Consider the following 19,455-nt stretch of genomic DNA (forward strand, 5'->3'; position numbering starts at 1 on the left):
GCAATCAAAGAAAAAATATCCAAATTAATTTTCAAGTTCTAGGACCTTGTTTTGAAAATTAGAGTTTATTTTAGAATTTAAGACCCTGTAGAAACCCTGATGAAAATTTGACAGTAACAGACCGATTTACTCCTGTTTATTACTTTCATTTTTTTCTTAAACACAGAAAACATAACTGTTACAACACTACAAGTACTGTGGCAGAATTGTAGCCTATAAAACCCATTTATCCAAGTGTAGTTATTTACTTCATTTACCACCGAACTCCTTCTACAATACGAGTGAAATAAGAACCAACTTAACCTCATGATAAACCAAACTACAGTTTTACTTCTGCAAAATTCTCATTGCTACATTTAATCTAGGTTTGTCAACACACTATTAATATCAACAGAAGAACATTCTGCAGAGCAGAACAGTTCTTGTGAGTTGTTTGCAGCTTTTGTTCTTTGATAAGACCCCATCTGACGTTCAACGCCTCGTGTGCAAAACTGAGAGACACTTTTTAAATGCCACAACCTTTCACTGAGGCTGCTCTGCAGCTGAAGAGTCAGACCGTTTTACCTTGAAACAATCCGCGTGAACGTAAACATCTTGACACAAAAAGTCACATCTTCATCCGCTCTCCTTTGTCCCAATCAGAGAAGGCCAGATTAATCGCAGACAACTGGTTTGGCAAGACTCAGATGATACAGCACTTTCTTCGAAATGAACCTAATTAACAAAAGGGATGTTTAGAGTGGGGAATGAACGGGAGAGGATGGAGAGAATGGCTACTGGGAAATTCACTTCTTCATTATTTTGCACCTCCAATTTATTTACTGATGTAATACCATTTAATCCTTTCCTACGTTTTCTATTCATTTTGATTATCTCTGACATTAAAATTTGTTTAAAGATTTGAAACATTAAACTGTGTCAAAAAAGCAAATAAACAGTGGAAACCTAACATTTTCTTATCATTGTGCTAAACACTTGAAATACAAAACATCCATTAGATGAGAAGACAAAACTGACTAGGAGGCGGCACAAGGTCACTGCGAAACGTCAAACTACACTATTTTGTATTTAAAAAAAAGGTCAAGAACCAAGTGCACAAGATTTTAAAGCACAACACAGTGAAGAGATGAACTGACCAGCACCCGAATAAGTTACTAAGACTGACCTGGAGAAAGAGTTGTCAAAGATGAGCGTGTATTCTCCTGGGTTCCTGACTTTCAGCTCCCCCTGTATCGTCTCTTTGTGGGAATTACAGCGAGTCAGAGGAATTAAAACCTATCGAAAACACACTGACATTTAATTCACACAGAAGTTCACATATTTTGGGGTTTTTAAAGACTCAATAGAAGAAGAAAATTAAGGGCAACATACAGTATAATAGAATTTAAAATACTAATGAGTGTTGGCAACCCTGCCTGTTTAAAGATAATTCTGTAGCGGTGTTCGATCAATATTGATTCCAGATAAGCAGCTGTATGAGCAAATGTAAAACATTGCAACGGAGGAAATACCTGCTTACCAACTCATTGCAAATACAAACCTAATTTGCTCTTACTTAAAGGCAGGCATTTTGTAATGGAGCTAATGACCAGAGTTGTTGTCGTTATATAGACGACCATTTTCCTGAGGGACTTGGAAAACTTTATGCCTGTTGTAATCTTTGCATCTCACAGCTGACACTTTGCTTTGTTTAACTCTGCAACAACTGGTGCTCTTTACCATCTGTTGTCACTGTAAACAGCTTTGCATATTTCTCTGATAGCAAACAGTTGCTGCAGCTAGCCTGGAGCAGAATAATCATTTAGAGCCATATTTTGGTCTCATTTTGAACTGCTGAGAGAAACGCTTTTCAGCAACATGTTTTTTATTATGTTAGTGTCGTGTTTACAGTGTGTCTGTACCACAAGTGCTGAGAGAAAAACAGTACTGTAAAAGTTATGTCTGAAAAGCTAAACAATTTGCTGAACATCACAGTAATATTTTAAAATTACACTTGGGGAAATAATTTTCATGTAACGTGTATTTTAGAACGATCAGTCAGTATTACCTTGGCCTGCTCCAGCGGAGTCTCTGCACTCTCCCTATAAACCACACTGAAAGAGATGCTCTTTGGTTCCGAGGTGAAGGTCCAGGACACGGTGGGTCCAGCAGAAGTCATAGTAACGGGGACGATGCTGTAACAGCTCGACTTGATGAAGAGCTCCCGAGAGCTTTCCCCAAAGCCTGAGATGTCGTCCACCGTTAGGCGGACAGAGAGCCTACAGGCATACACACACAAGCAGTTCAAAAAGATGTAGCATAGCGAACACACCAAACCACATTTTGAATTGATTCTGTTGAAAAAAAATTATAAAGAAAAAAAATCCTGGACTCATTGCTGCCACATAAATACGACAACCACTAATTGGCAGAACAACCTTTCACTGCAATTAGAGCTGCAAATCCCCAGCAGGGTTTCACACCTAGAGACTAAATTGTTTGCCCTTTTTATTTTCAAAATACATCAAGCTATACCAAAATGCATGGAGTTTGTGAACATCAATTTTAAGTCATAACAATTGGACTTCTCCAGCTCTCCACAAAAATACACTCAACTTGTCTGCTGTGTCTTTTTGTTTTCAAAATTTTATGGAAACCATGTGTCATTTTTTCCAGTACACAATTCTAAACTACTTTGTGTGTGTAAGACATTAATCTCAATAAAATATATTGACGTTTAAAGTTATTAATTTGACAAAGTTGTGAAAAAACAGGAAAGTAAGGACCTGGATGTACCTTAGTGATAAACAGGTTCTCTTACAGCCTAAAGGTCAGTGGTTTTCAGTTCCTACATGAACCTAGAGTCAGAACCTGAGTACAATCTATCGGCACAATAAAGTTATTGTAGTGCATTTCTATTGGACAGCAAAGTTGATGTGTCAAACTTCGCAGTTGCAGTGCATTTTTTCGATACAAAATTTGGTAGAATGTCAAAATTTTTGCCATTAAAATCTTAGCACTGTTGGGAAGATTTTCCCTGCCTTCAATGCCCACAACAAAAAATAAAATGGTGGGAAACTTGAGATAAGAGAAAAGAAAAGGAAACACTCAGGAACACAAATTGCTTTAAAAATCATTCCCAAGTATATTGCATTACCTACCAACACAAAGCTTTAGTTTGCAAAGATGTTGCAACCAATTTCATTTAAGGAGTTTGGCTGCAAAGGTCACAAACCAAAAAAGGCAGCACAAGTCAAATAATGTTTGTCGGGAGTCCAAAAATAAATGTTAGTTTCAGTAGAAGGATTTAGCACATGGATCAGCAGCTTCTGGATAAGGTAGAAAGTCCTGACTCCAAGATTTTAGTTTTTTGTAAATACCACAAACCTGCTGTAACCCAAACAAATATTCTTTCCTATGTCCATGGAACACAGTGAAGGTTTTCACTTCCCACTTCAGAGGTTATCTTCATTTAAAGAATACATTTCTGCCACTTCCGTTTCAAGAGAAAAGCCAACACCTTGTGGCATGGTAAATATATTTTACTTCACTCTTGGTTTTTCTGGGTAACTTTCACTTCAAGCGAAACTTACGTTAGTTCCCCAGATTTCAGCAGGCAGATCTCTGCATCCTGTACGGCGGTGCTGACGACCTCAGCATCCTCTGATGGAAAGTCTCTGTGCTGGAACTGTTGTTTCTGAACCAGAATGGAAATAAATACACAAAGACACACTTTGTAAACGTATCTGTAGTGTTGAACTATTTCACATAAATTAATACAAACAATATTCATTAAGGTTCATAACACGTTATAGCTTTTAACAGCATCGCTGGAACATGTGAGTTATCAAAAGTTTATGATTTCAAGACTTTTTTAATAATATTTTTCCAATGACCTACGTCTTTTTAATTATGCCAAAAAGTGGTTTCACAAGCAATTTAATTACAATTTATGAATTGTTTTCTGGCAGACTGTATCATTCTGCATCTCTGGTTTAATCAATTCAAAAGAATTCTAATATGTGCAAGTCCTTATGTCAATCTATGTGAAACAGGTATTAAATTTCACAGTACTTACAACGTCATATCTATGATAGGAAACATGGGTCAACAAGAGCAGCAGTGTTGCCAATACAACACCAGAAAACCACCATCATGAACCTTCTCAAGATAAAGTAGACAAAGGTTGACAAGTTAAACATTCAAGATGTCTAAGCAGAGAATATCTTAAATATATGACCCAATTAATGTTCTTTGCTTTTATCTGTGACTTTTGCAACACAACTTAATCAAAATTTTATCTCAAATAGTTGAATTGAAGGAGAGTGAAGCCCCAGTTACCATTCACATGTAAATGTAAAATGTATTTTTCTTTACATTTTATTAAATATTAACTAGTATTCGTAATTTCTTTTGTCTGTGTGCTTGTTACATCTAGGATAGTTACAGTTGTGCTGCCTCCTGCTGGCCGTGTCCAGGAGAGCAGGCAGTGGTAAAAGAGTCATTGTCATAAACTCCGCTGACTTCCTCTTCTGTGATGATGTCAAAAACACCGTCATCTGGCTTTTCACCTTCATCTCCTCCTAAAAACATAATCATCATGTTTTTACTATTATACTGTTCATAAATTGTGCATATTATCAAAATGTAAACCTACAGCAACAACCTTAGACAGTGCGACTGTGTGAGATCATGTTTCACCTGCAACGCCAGCCATAGATCGGCCAGTCTGCAGCAAGCGGCTGAACGGAGACCCCGGTGCATTGTGAGTGACCTCCACCTGTGGGTGGCGCTCAACCACTGCACTGTGCTGGTTGTAGCAGTCGGAACAGCAGCGCTCTCTGTTGCCGCCCTGATGGGTGCTCACCGCGTTGCTGCAGCAATAGTAGCAGAAGGGACGCCCACACAGCCTGGAAATACAAATATAAAGATGGGATGATGCAGTATGGGCGACAGCTGTGGTTGGTTTAAAATGTAAAATAAAATGCAAGAAAATATGGTTGCATTTTACTATAAAGGCTGTAGTACATGAAAAACTGAACATTATTTGGAATAATGACCTTCAAAAATAAAACACAAACAGGTTTAATTAGAGGGTCACTCTATTTATGCATTAAAGGTCAAGTTTATGAAAGACTCAAATTTCAAAATTGCATGTTTCCTTTTTCTTTATAAAAACAGAAAAAAATATGGTTTTTTTCCAGTCACAATAGTCTCTGACTTATAAGCATACTTGATCAACCAGACTGATATCTCAAATTAATCAGTAAAGTTTGTTGTTTTTATTAAATATATTCAGATTCTTGTGGTCATTTGCAGAAATAGGACAGATAACAACACGTCATTAGAACTGACCAGCATGTTGTGATACAACATGTTATGAGACAGATTAGGTTTATAAGAGAAGTGAAATACAGAAATAAAAACAGCAGCGGATTTCTGCAGAGCTCGTTTGACATCAGTTCGTGTTTACCTTATCATAACTTGGTTTTTGCGGCAAGAGGATGAAAATTAGAGTTAAGTTCTCTTCCAGAACAAACTGAAGTGTTGCAAACAGTGAAAAAGGTGGATTGCTTGATGGAAACAAACTCAGTTAAATATTCATCTCTTGTGATGTGAAAAGCACAGTGCTTTGTAGAAGTATTCATACCCTTTGACCCTTTCCCCCTTGTTCTCAGGTTACAACAAGAAGGGTCAAGACATGTTACTCGAATGCCATGTGAAAGACCAATAAAAATCAATCCATAATTGTGAAGTGGAAAAATAGTAACCCAACTTGAAATCTTGAAAAGTGTGATATGCATTTTATTTCAACACTCAGAAGAACCTTTGACTGGAAATCTGCTGCTTAAGTTCATCCTTGATCATCTGTGACCAACATTTTTCAAACCACAGTTTCTCAACTGGATTTAGATCTGAATAAGATCCCAAATATATTGGATTATATCAAAATATTTTGATGTAAAGCATTACATTGTAACTCCATGTATAGTTTCATGTAGTTGTTGTCCTGAGAAAATGAACAACAACCCCAGACTTAAGTCAGCCTCTTTCAATTTTGACCTGCATCTCTCTTCTATTATCACCAGCTTCTTGGCCTTGATGAAGTTGCCATTTCTTGGCAGATTTGCAGTTGTGCCTTTTTCTTTCCATTTATGGATATTGGACTGTTTGGGTATATATATACAGTATATACAGTATATATATATATATATATATATATATAAAGTGACAAGTAACAAACAGTACACTGAAGACTGAGGAACACTCCAGAAAAGATTGAGAAAAAAAATATATATTTTATATATATATATATATATATATATATATATATATATATATTTTTTTTTATTTTTTTTTTTCCTTCAACTTCACAAGTACACACTATATTATGTGTTCTATCACAAAAAATCTCACTGAAAAATACTGAAATGTGTGCTTGTAGCATGACAGAATGTTAAATCATTGGGTTATGAATACTTTTGCATAGCACTATAGGATGGCGACTCTAATTGTCAAAAATGATGATAGTTGGTGTTTAATTCTCAGATGTACATCTGACCTGCAGTTGTACTTGCGCAGCCACCAGCTGAACTGAGTGTGACAACCCAAACAGTAGTTGACGTCCCTTTCAGTCTCCTCATCACGGAGCTTCTGCTCAAACTCCAGGGCATCAGACTTCTGCCACAATGCATCTTTTTCTCTAAAAAACAAACAAAAAAAACACATAACGTACTGCATTTATAACAGTCCTTGAGGTTATTTACATGTTACATGGATACAAATGAAAATGAACAGAAGCCAAACAACAGTAAATCAAGAAAATGTCACAGAACATGAGTAAAAATTTGACTAAATGATTTCCTATACCTGATAAGCTCCACAAGTCTTTCCTCTAAATTGATTTTGGTACGATAAAGATCATCGAGTTCAGCGGATGTCTTTAAATCAAAGCTCTGTTTGTCCTGTTTGACTCGCCGTAGATTTTCAGCCATCTCCTGACAGGCCCGCTGAGCTGCAGCCAGGCTCTCCTCAGACCTACAACCAGTACGCATGCAAAGCAAACCTCAGCTCAAACAGTTTTCACTTAAATGTAATATTTAGTTTAAATTAATAAAGAAAAAAAAATTCATGCAAAGCTCTGGATTAAAAATTTACATAATTAGAAAAGTTTAATTTAAAGAGCTTTGAAGTGGCTTAGAATGTGTGTTTTGGAATACAATATCTCACCTTGATAAATTTTCTTTCAGATGGATTATCTCATCTTCTTTCTGCAGGATGAGATTGTCTGACTCGGCCATCTGGATGTTTTTCTCCCCAATCTGTTGGCAATATCTCTGATTCTCCACCTGCATCCAGAACGGCAAGGCGAAGCAGAAAGTCTGTGTTTTATAAGTTACGCTTGTAGCCATGACATCATGATTACAACTGCCAATTTACACAAAGCAACTGGAATTTACTGCAAGTAATTTTGTTACAGTATTATTTTCTAAAGTTTGTGGCATAAACAGGTAGTAAATTTAATTTCCTCATATAAACATTGGTTTTGCATGGTAGTGTCTCTGTTGTTGCTTAAGGTGTGAACCATTCAGAAATCTTTTCTTGGTTTTATGAAACGCATAATAATTCAACAGATTTCTACAAAATAAGAGTCACCTTTACAGCACAACTGACCTCCAGCTGCTTGAGTTTGTTCTCCAGTCGGACTGTTTTCTCCTCTCTGTTAACTAGCTGTAGCTTCACATCTTCCAACTCCTCATTCACCCTCTGGAGGAGAATAAAATTGGTGAATTAATGTGTTCAAAACTACAAAATGTTAAACATCAATTTTCTTAAGACAGTTGAAAGTATAACTAATAAAGAAGAATTTTCATTTAGTAAAGTAGTACAGACAAAATGTATGTAGGTTTGAATTTGAATATTAATTCCAAACAGGTGAAAAAAATAAATTACTAAATACATACATACACTAAAAAAACCTGTGCTGCACTTTTCAGAGCCACCTTTTGCTGGAATTACACCAGCAAGTCTTTAGAGGTCTTTGGCAGCTCAGCTCAGGTAGATATGGAAATTTTTGCCCATTCTTTTTTGCTCAATAGCTTTGACTCATTCAGATTGGATGGCTAGAGTCGCTGATATTTTCAGTTTTCAAGTGCTACAGTATTATAGTGAAAGGATGAATACAAATGCAAACAACATTCAATATATCCAGTTTCGAAACATGTTTCTTTTTCCTTCCATCTCTCAGTTGTTTACTGGTTTGCATGCATTCTAGCAGACAACAGCACTAAAATACACTGGTTGTAGACGTAACGTGATAAGGGTATAAGTAAATATGCCAGGCAGAGAATGTTGTTTTTTTTTTTTTTTTAATATTCAGTCGGTAGAATTATTGCACAGTTAAAACCTCCTTCATTTTTTTTCTTTTTAGAAACATTGCAAACAGATTTAGGAAGAAAAGTTCATGTTTCACAGATGGCAACAGAACGTTCTTAGTGTAACAAGAACATCACTGGATAAATAATCTAATAACGAGACTTGTCAGACAGACAAGTCTCGCAGGCCTTCTGATGATGCAAAATATATTGAAGATATTAAAGTATGCCTCTAACTACTTTTAAGAGAAGTATTTTAAATACTTCCCTGCTTCTTGCACATTTCAACTTCCTCAGTGATTCAACTGAATATGCTACTCAGCACCAATTATTGACCTTCAAAATGTATTCCTGGTTTATGTATGGATGCAATTATACTCAAACACAGAAGAAACAAGAGAAAGTCACTAACGCATGTCACACTCAGTTTTAGTGTCTGACCTGGATCTGGTTTTCATGGCCGGTGGCTTGACTGCTGAGCTGGAGCCGTAGGGCCTGGATCTCTTCCTGGCTCGTCTTCTGTCCAGTCTCTGCCGCCTGCTGGGCTTCGCTCATCTCCGTCTGGAGTTTCTGCCTGAGCAACAACAGATCCTCTTTGTCACGGAGTTGAGAGCAGAGCTCTTGGTTCTCCTGACGCAGTTGCTCCATGCAGGTGTTGAGCCTCTCCGCCTCCTGGGCCGCTGCCTCCTCCAGGTCCTGTAGTCGTGACGACAGGCCTTCCCAGCGCAGTCGAGCCTCCTCGTTTTGAGCGGTCAGCATGCAGACGTGCACGCCGAGTTCTGCCATTTCTGTGTTGGCTCTGTGAAGGGCCTCCTGTGAGTCGCTGTTTTCCAGACGCAACGCTTCACAGCGCAACTTCAGTCTGTCCAGCTCCTCTCTAGAGGCTGTTACCTCCGCGGCCAGCCCCACACGGGCCTGTGCCTCCACATCACGCTCCCGCATGAGAGCCTCCTCACGCTCTCGAGATCTCAGAATCTCATCCACGTGCCGCCGGTTCAGCTCCTCCACCTGCGCCTTCAGCTGATCTGATAAAATGCGTAGATCCTCTCTGGAGGCCGCCGTCACCTCCTGCTGAGCCTGAGCCTTCAACTTGTCCTCGTTTGCCGCCAGCACTTGCGCCCTGAGCTCCACCACCTCTTCTCGGAGCCTGGTCACCTCCTTTTGGTTGAGCTCCAACTGGGCCTCAGCGATGACCAGCCTGATTGGGGTCTCTTTGGTGTCCAACGAGGAAGCTTGATGTTCATCTTGAAGCTTTTGTTCTTTTTCATTGCATTCCGCTGCTCCTTTTTCATGGTGCAAGGTCCCTCTCTCCAGCTCGCCTATTCGAACCTGGAGGAGGGAACAGCTCACAGTCTGGGCTCTCAGGTTGGCCTCGGCTTCATGGAGTTTTTCAAGCAACTCCGCTTGGCCTCTTTGGGACCCAGTAAGGTTGTTTGCCAGCATGTCAGCTTTTGCATTGAGAAAGTCCACCTCCTGTTGAGTTGTAGTTAATTGCCTCTTCACTGAGGAATGAGTATTTAAAAGCTCTACATTTTCCTGCTGTAACTTTTTCACTTGAGCATCTAACTCATCATTCTGGAGTAACATCTTTTGGAGAGTCTCTTCAAGTTGCAGGTTTTCATCTAAAAGCTTCTTCTCCCTGTCTTCCACGTTCATTGTTGCAGCTTCTACTCTACCCTTTAACTGCTTCTCAGAGGCTTTTAAAGCAGCCAGCTGGTCCAGCAGGGCAGCCCTGGTTGCAGTCAACTCTGAAACATTTGCCTCAGTCGTCCTTACTGTTTGGAGAAGCTCTTTGTTTATTTCCATTAGATGATTGCATTGGTTTTTGTGGTCCACATGATTTTCAGTATCACCTACAGACAGAATTACTATCATCAGTTTGGAGGCACAAAGACTCTGCATCAGCATTTAGTTTCTCTAACTGTTCCTCCAAATGTTTTATTCTTTCTGAGTGAGCAGCTAGATCTTTCTCTCTAGTTTTTAGAGTTTTCCTTAACTCCAACATCTGACCCTCCAGTTCCTCGTAGCTCATACCACATCGTTGTTCTACCTCTTCTTGCAACCTTTTTCTCAGTTCTTCTGCCTGGCGCTCCCTGCTCTCCAGAGAGGCTTGCACATCCTGCAGCTGGGCTCTCAAGTTTCCAGGTCTCCTTCTCTTTCAAAGATTAGCGCCCCCTGAATTCGACCAACTGCACTCTGTAGTTCCTCCAGCCGAGCAAGAGCCTCCTCTCGTTCAACGTGTGCTCTGGCTTTGACTTCATCAAGCTTCTCCTCGGTATTCCTCAACTTTTCTTCCCTGAGTTTCAGATCCTGAATCAAATGTTCAGAGTGTCTGGCTGTTTCCTCTGCCTCTCTTTTTGCCTCCAACTTCTCCTCCTCTGCAGTCTTAAGTCTTTCTAAGAGTTCTTGGATTTTCCAGGCTGTGTCACAGTAGCTGGCTGTTTGTTGTCCCCTTTCATTAAGAGACTCGTCCAATTTAGAAAGGAGCTCCATGTTTTTGCTCTCGGTAGCTTTTAGTCTCTCTTGTAAATCCTTCTGACTCTGGTCCTGATTCAGTCTGTCTTCATTACCGGTTTCTGAGTTACACCTGGCAAGGACCGATGCTGTATTGCAAGACGTCTGAGCCAATAACTGACCTTGAAGGTCTTTGACGACACCTTTCAGCTCAGCAGCCTCCTTACTCAACTCCTGCACATGTATCAGAAGCTGCTGCTGTCTGAGCTCGGACTGGTCAAGTTCAATGCGCAGATTTTCAGCAATGTTGCAGGAAGAATGTTCTCCCAAATCTCCAAGTTCTCCAAGCAGACTGTGACTTACGTCTGGGACCTGAAGGCACTCATGCACCTACTCAGTACATTGAAATGGAGAAAAGAAATCTCTTGTTAAATGCTGTAAAAAAAAAAAAGGTAATATTTCACCAGATATTTGATTCAAGTTTGTTCATTAATTTGAAACAAAATTAAATACCTGGGAATGTGAATTGCTGCCGACCAGACTGCTGATGCTGGAACAGCGACTTGGAGGCTTCCACAAGAGATTTTGTGAAGCACCTCCTAAGGTTCTCCTTCACATAAGAGGAAAAAACTGATTTACTTTTCAACTTTTCAACTGCAAAGGTAGGTAATTTGTATGTGTCCATTAATTTGTAGAAAACTGCTGAGTTATTTCAGACAAAAGGATATTGTATTAATGTCATTTTTTCGTACCATCACAGTGGAAACGAGCCTACTGTTTCTGTTTTCTGCACAACAAGTGCAATGCAAAGCACAACAAGTGATCAAAAGATGCGGTGATCAAAAGAATTTCACCTCTGTATTCTAGAGCATGATAAAATCATATTTCTCGAATTGTTAATCCAATTAAATAGGTGATGATGGAACATTATTTTCCTTTGGCAGCGTAAGTGCAAAGCAGATATGAAACAAAAATAACTGGTGTATTAGGTTAACCTAAGTCTTCACACTGATTCAGTTTCTTGCAGAAGAAATTACATGGAATTTGAACAGCTGCTTGTTTTCAAAATTAGCATGAGGGTGGAAGCCAGTAAGAAAACTTCCTTAACTGCACTACAATGACACCAAATCACAAATACCATCAAGAGCTGTTCAAGTTGTATACAAGAAACAACAATCAGAACCGAAAACTTGTTGTCAACCACTTATGAAAATGTAAAAGCAGAAATTGCCTAGCAAACTGCAGACAGATTCTATTTTTCAATATAATAGCCATCGGAAGAAACATATACAAAGAAAATGTCTGTGAATCTTTTAAATCATACTGGTGAATCCATCTTACAGGTTTTAGCTTTGTTTGCCCTTAACTATATCTTAACATTAACAACATTGTAAAGCAAAATATGACCATTTTAAAAACTTATCACTGACTGCTAAATCTTTGTAGATTGTAGACAGAGGAGAAATAATTCAACAAAAGGTGCAAACAAGAGAAACAAATATCAGGGCGTAAGTACAATGTGAGCACTCGGACAACATGAGACACGTGGATTTGCTAACGACTGGAAAATTGTGTTGTACTGTGAAATACTGGTGAAATAGTCTGTAATTCACCAAAAGTTTTCATTTGTTCCAATAAAGTGAAATGCAATTTCCCAATACTACCAGGTCTTGCCCAGTTAAATGTAATGATTATTTTTAAATATCTTAAACTAACAATATAGAAGTATTTATAAACTCAAGATCAACCAACATATTTTTGCTTTTCCCTCATGAAGCTTTTACTAATAGTTTCTAGCAATAAAAGCTTCACCAAACAAATGTAATGTATGTAAATGCAGATGTAAGCGATACCTTGCAAAGGAAGGCCAATCTGCATCAAGGTCATAACCTCTGGCAGCCACATCAAATTGGATCTGGTTCAGCTCATAAAGGTCGTTGATTATTTCAGCTGTGATGTAGGACTTGAGGAAGGGACTCCGGGCATAATACCAGTCACTGCATTTCCAGGACATGAATGAAGATAAGTGAAGTAATATGTAGGATGCACACAATTACTTTCTAGTACCAAAATGATGTTATCATTCCTGGTAAAGCAATATGCTTTATGCTACTCAGCTAGAAAAACAAACAAAACAAATTGAATGCAAAGTGACCTGTCACTGGGACACATGAAAACAGGGCTTGTATGACAGGCAAACATCAAAAACAGAGATATGAAAAATATCCTTATTCAAATGATGGTGGCACACAAAAAAACAAAGTCAAAATAGAAATTTTAGAAATGCTTTCTTTACACATGTGGTTTTCAATCTGTTGTAAGGATCCCACCAGTGACATTTGTGGTTTTAGTGGCATCCTGAGGATATTATGGTGTAAAGATAAATGCAAGTTAATTAAATGTTACGAAGAGCTACTAGGCTCTTGTAGATAAAAGGAAATTGAAGAATGTTGTTATTGTCAAAAGCATTTAAAAGAGAAGTTCATTGCAGTAAATGTCTAGTTTCACTGCTTCAGGAAACAGGAACAAACATTGATGGCTGCATATGCTGTGTTTCATTTACCTGTTTTGCCATTTTCCCTAGAAGAGGAATTCTGAATTACTGAATTACTTTTTACTTAACAGGCATTTATTTCAACTAAAATGCAAACACAAAAGAAAGTCACATAAAAAAGTGTAACAGTGCAACAAAAACCATCCTAAAAAGATTCTGTATACCACCCAGTTGATTAAAAGGTCAAATGTAAATAAAACAACTTCAAGTTTAAAGGAAGCCAGGAACTGAAAATGTATACTGGAATCTAAGGTTAAGGTTGTGTTGCCATAAAAAACAGAAACAAAACATAAAATCGGGAATGGAAACTAAACAGTTCCTGAGAATGAACATAGAAACGCAGTGCGCCCCCACCCAAGCTTAATGGAGAAAAACAAAAAGTAACAACAGCTACACGGCGATAAACAACAGTACAGCATTTAAGACTTCTCTGACCTTGTAACCTTCTGATTAATGAAACACTGCTGCAGAGTGTCTGCAAGACGCTGGTGGACAAGGGAGTAGCGGATGAAGGCTCGTCCTTTTCCCAGTGATGTCTTCAACTGAGAAAATAAAAACATGCATTTTATTATGCAACCACAGATACACAACCAAGAAACACAGCAGACAGGACAGGGAAAAGTTACGGAGAAGTTTAAGACAGAACCTGAGCTAAATTGCATTGAACCTCGGAAAAAAAAAAAATTGCAGTTGCAACCAGAGTTTAGACCAGGCCCATAAGTTCAACCCAACTCTCAAGCATGTACTTTAGGAAATCTGAATGCAAATGAACAATTCTCTACTCTTTTTTATCTCTAAAACAATAGAAAACATGTATCCCTTGCTTCTACATTACATTTATGCACTATTTTAGTATTTATGTATCAAATCCAAATAAAACACTAATGTTGTGGTTGTAATCTGGCAGAATATTATATTCAAGAGCAACGGAAACTGTTCCACAGCACTGTACCTAAATTTGTTAACACCTTACATTCTTTTGGTTAATATCAATAAATGAGATTTTGTATTTGATAAAAATTTGAACAAAATAGCCCATAAAAAACTATGTCACCTGATTAAAGACGTTACATTTTTTCCTGCATTTGTGATGCATGCAATGTCTATAAAATATAGAATTCCAACTGGGAATTATTTGGTTTAATGTCTGAACCTTAACTGATCAACTGCAGAAATAGTTCCCTGGTAAATTTGCTCATAAAATACTTCATCTTTTAGTCATATAGCACACAGAAGTAAGCATGCAATCTATGTTGAATAAAAGACTCTAAAAACATTAGCAGATGAAAGGATTTTAAGTAAGACGACAGATACAACAATCTAGCAGACGGACACCGGCTGGAGTTCTTGGACTTGTTCAGAGTTCACAATCAAAAAGTGAAGCTGAAGTAAGAACACTAAAAGCCCACAAGAATTTATTAGTAATCACAGATCAAAGTTTTTAGCTTTAGTGAAAAAATAACACACTGACCCGTGCAGATCTCTAATTCATATTGATGTGTTTTGATAATACGTCAAACAGAATTTTTTATTTGACAATTGCCCTAATAATATCTGATCAAAATGCATATGTTAGGGCGTGCCGTGGTGGCGTAGGGGTTAGCGCGACCCATATTTGGAGGCCTTGAGTCCTCGACGCGGCCGTCGCGGGTTCGACTCCCGGACCCGACGACATTTGCCGCATGTCTTCCCCCCTCTCCTTCCCCGTTTCCTGTCAGCCTACTATCATATAAAGGACACTAGAGCCCACAAAAAAGACCCCCTGGAGGGGTAAAAAAAATATATATATATTCATATGTTAAATTGTACTAAATAAACAATAAATGTAATGTGATAATAACTTTTAACATATTATGACTTGATGTTTCTCTTTGTGCCACAGACTGAATCAAACTGAATATTTTAGCAAGCAATGTGGACAAAACAAGCAATTTAGAAGGTTTAAATTAGAATGATGAATAACTTCTTTTAAGCATCAGCAGCAGTTTCAACAAATGGCAACAAGCATAAAGCAAAGTAAAAAACTTAGGAAAACAACTGCATCATAATCCTGACAAATAGTATACATCGAAGTTCCAAAGTGTTTATTAAAGAAAGGCTCAATAACTTTCAAGTTATTGACCTATTTTAAAGCTGAAAACTCAACCTATCAGAAAAAACATACATATTCCACAATATGTCTTTAGCCAAATGATTAAGTAAATGATTAAGAGATTTCGTAAGGTCGGTAATTCAGCAGTAGCACGCCTCAAAGAAACAAACATTGTTACCTTAGGTTGCCAAAACTTAAAGGCAAAAAGCAAAAACAAATCTACACCTTGAATTTTTTTTCTAAAAATAAATCTGTTTTTTTGTCAAACAATGAATAATTTAAATACTGTAAAAAAAAAAAAAAAAAGAACATAGTGTAATGCCAATCTTAAAGCTCACCACAGTGACTTCCAAGCACAAAATGTGAGAAAGGAAGAAATTGCTGAAAGATGTGAGAATTGCAGCAATTAGCAGTATCTTCTAGTCCTCCTGACTAACAGAGGATTACCTACATGATTAAACAGTCACTGTGTAACGGGACGAGCACATGTGATGCAAGCCATGGCAGGACAGGGGCACATTGTGTGGATGTGCGTGTACGTATGTGTGTGTTACATGGGAGGATTACCTCAGGGATAGATTTAACAAAACGGATGCCATCGTTAGCTCCTTTGATCTTAATCAGGCAGTCGCAAAAGTAATCCCAGTAGTCTTTTCTTTGGCCAAGAAAGGTTGTCTTCTCTTTCTGGTCAAACTGAGTCACACAAACAGTAGCATGTTAAAATATCCTCAGTGTGACATGGATTATCAAACAGGTCAAGCAAACATTTAAATTCTGTTTATATCAAGTCGATCCATGTATATCCTTTTTCCACTTCTATTCTTCAACATCATATACTGTAATTTTGTTGGCATTAAACAAACATATCACATAATCATGAATACTGAAAAGTACAACCCAAATAATGTATATTCACTTGTTTATCATTATTTTATAACACAAGAAAGTATATGATTTATGATGTATTTAGTGCCGTTCATAAGGACATAAGCTCCAAGTAGCTGCCCTGTTCCTGTTGAAGAAAAGTTTGCCACAGAATGACACTGCCATCACCATGTTATATGACGGAGATGCTATTTTTTTTTGTCAAATAGCATTTTGAATGTAGGCTAGAAATATTGGTTTTGGTCAATTATGAGTTTTTTATTGTCCTGTTAAATTCTAGTTTTAGTTTTCAAAGGGGTGCACATGCTTTTACCCGTCACTGTACATGGTTCTGAAAATGATTGATTGGAAAAGCCAAAAACATATCGGCTGCTGTCTTTTACAAATGAAAATATTTCTTTAGCATGTCAAGTTGATTGATCAATCTCACAAATAAGTTAAAAATAGTACCAAAATAGAACTGCAACAATGTTTCCTTCATAATGATTGTAGGCAATCTTTGCATCGTGTCATGTTTAGATCCCAATCTGGAATATTTCTGTCTGTTACCCTGTAAAAAGTTGACGCATCTGTAGTTTAAGCTAAATTTTAATCAGCAAAACTTACAATTCAGAGAAATAAAATCCCTCTTATACGTTCTCAGAATAACTAGAAGTCCTGAAAAACTCATCAGGGTCACTTTATATAAATTACAACAATGTCTGGTTCTCTGGATTTAGGAGTCTCCAGATTTTGTAGTTTGTTTGTTTTTATTCTTTTAACTACGCGGATCATTTAGCAGAGAAACTTGAAACAAATCAATATGTGCTATATTATGGTAAAAACACCATACCTGCAAAAGGTATTCAAGCTTATAGAAGAACTTGTGCAGATTAGCACTGTCATCTGTTATAGGTTCATTACACTCCGTGTGTTCTTTAGTCAACTCCATCACAGCATCTGTGTTAAAACAGTAAGAGCAGAATTACCATATATCAATAAAAATAAGTCTAGATTTCAAGATAAAAAAATCAGCCAATTCTATTTTTTTAAATTCTGCAGATTAAATGACATAAGAGACAAAAAAACAGCTGCAGGTTTCTTTAATAAATACACCTTTAAATCCAAAAGAAAACAAAATTTAAAATGATCCCCAATTATGCAGCAAAGCAGTACGTTTCTAACCTCTGTTTGACTTTATCAGCATAAAAAAGGACATTAAAGCTCATGTTGTTGTTGGTTTATCCATGTGTAAATTAGAACACGTGAAAAGTCTCAGTTATAACGAACTGAATAATCAAGCAGGGAAAAACTTTTTTCTGTGTCTGAAATACCCATTACTGATCTTTGACCAATTGATTGCTCCGCCTTCAACAAAACCCCCATTCTTCAAACTTTAAGCAATACATTACTTGATACACATGCTACTAGCCAATATATTGTTCAACTGGGAAAACCTGCAACACGACAATCACTTAGATTCTACTTTGACAACTGCCATGGGCTAAATTTGTTTTTGTAGCCCATTAATAATAATACTAATCTGCCATTTAGAAACAGTACTACTGTTTTGTAGTAGTCTTCTTGTATAAATGTATACATTCATACATGTACATGCACGAATATGTCAAGGAACATGAAACCATATTAGAGATGCTTACTCAACCTCTTGATGCAAAAATGTGTCATCTGAAGGAAACAAGCTAAATCCACAAAAATGCCATGCAAAATAACCAAAACCTACCAGAATTAAACACCACATAATAATGTCCTCTGGTGTCAATGTCACTGGTTAGAACCAGGCCTTAGAAACAGCTAATTGTAGTATTATAATTACAATTGGATAGAAACTTACGCAACTTAATATAAATTTGTCTATATGCTTGTATTTTATTAAAAATGTTTTGAATATACATTTCTGGCAATGACTTTAATCTATTTTTCTATTTTTCTGAGGGATGACGTATTTTGTTCAACTGACATTATATAAAAACAGTCGTATTTGTAATATGTGTGTGAATATATTAATTACCGTGTAGATCTCTGATTATCCTCTGCAGCTGTTTATCTCCAACCGATGAAGAGGAGGCCATTGTGAGGGGATAAGGCTGGCAGACAGGGACTTCATAAGGAATCACAAAAAAACATAGTCAGGCTACTTTATTGAGGCTCACAATGCGAATTAATGTAATGCTTTCCCACTCGAAAGAATATGTGAATGTCATCTCTGACACTCAGTGTGTTCACTACAAATTAAACAACCATCATAGATTTATGTGGATTGGGATGCAGTAGCTGAGCAAAGTTAGCAAAGTCCTCTTGTTGTTGGGAGGCAGAGAAACAACGACGGCAGCTGACAGGATCTCGCCGTGTGTCGATCTGGTCATATAACACTGATACACAATTTAATGTGATTTGAAATCATTAATAACACTAATAAACAGCTTTGAAACGCAACATAAACATCGACTAGTCAGAGCTGTGTCTGAGCATGCACCTGCTCCAAGCTATCAACTTCCTGCTCTGATTTTATCTACATTTCCGTAATTTGTGTCGTTAGTTTAACTAAAATTACCAAAAAGACGCCTTCTCAATAAAAATAAAACAATACAAAATTCATACCCGATAAGCAGAACTGTCCGCAACGTCTAGTTTCTTGTTGATTCAGCCAAAACAAAAACCTTGCTGGCTTTGGAGGCGGGCTCAAAAATGACTGACAGACTGATTGACGAATCAGCTCAATGCAATTGTAGTTTGGCTGAGAGGCATACATCACAGCAGAAATTTATTTATTTATTTATTTATTGAATCATTAGAATCCACATAATGTTGAAAAAGAGAAGATATAAGTGTTATTTGGCAAAAACACAGAATTAAATAAATGACTACGGAAGCCCGAAAAAATAATTTAAACAAAATATATTATTATCGCTACTATTCTTCCAACAACAAAACAACAATAATAATAATAATAATAATAATAATAGTAATAATAATAATAATAGGTTTTTATAGCCTGATGAAAAACAGCATACAGTATACCCTGCTTTTTCATCAGGGCTTTATTAAAAATATCTATATCTCAGTAAAATACGTACACAACAGGTCTGGAAACTACAAACTAACTACTGGAAGTC

The 19,455-nt window shown here is 37.3% G+C and overlaps 1 protein-coding gene across 1 annotated transcript; it reads right to left on the reverse strand.

Annotated features, from left to right (window-relative positions):
* Window positions 1–18: 18 nt before the first annotated feature.
* Window positions 19–19,014, reverse strand: LOC116722064 (FYVE and coiled-coil domain-containing protein 1-like). The gene is given in 21 exon segments (XM_032566175.1): window positions 19–714; window positions 1,166–1,275; window positions 2,048–2,258; window positions 3,573–3,657; window positions 3,660–3,676; window positions 4,427–4,562; window positions 4,681–4,889; window positions 6,542–6,682; window positions 6,850–7,017; window positions 7,210–7,328; window positions 7,654–7,746; window positions 8,796–10,208; window positions 10,210–10,512; window positions 10,515–11,198; window positions 11,322–11,418; window positions 12,662–12,805; window positions 13,798–13,904; window positions 16,022–16,147; window positions 17,172–17,278; window positions 18,351–18,440; window positions 18,941–19,014. Coding segments are annotated over 20 exon segments (4,392 nt in total). The 5' UTR covers window positions 18,412–18,440; window positions 18,941–19,014; the 3' UTR covers window positions 19–653.
* Between the last annotated feature and the right edge of the window lie 441 nt (window positions 19,015–19,455).

Source organism: Xiphophorus hellerii, chromosome 6 (genome assembly GCF_003331165.1).
Source record: "Xiphophorus hellerii strain 12219 chromosome 6, Xiphophorus_hellerii-4.1, whole genome shotgun sequence".
In the NCBI taxonomy this organism is placed as follows: domain Eukaryota; kingdom Metazoa; phylum Chordata; class Actinopteri; order Cyprinodontiformes; family Poeciliidae; genus Xiphophorus; species Xiphophorus hellerii.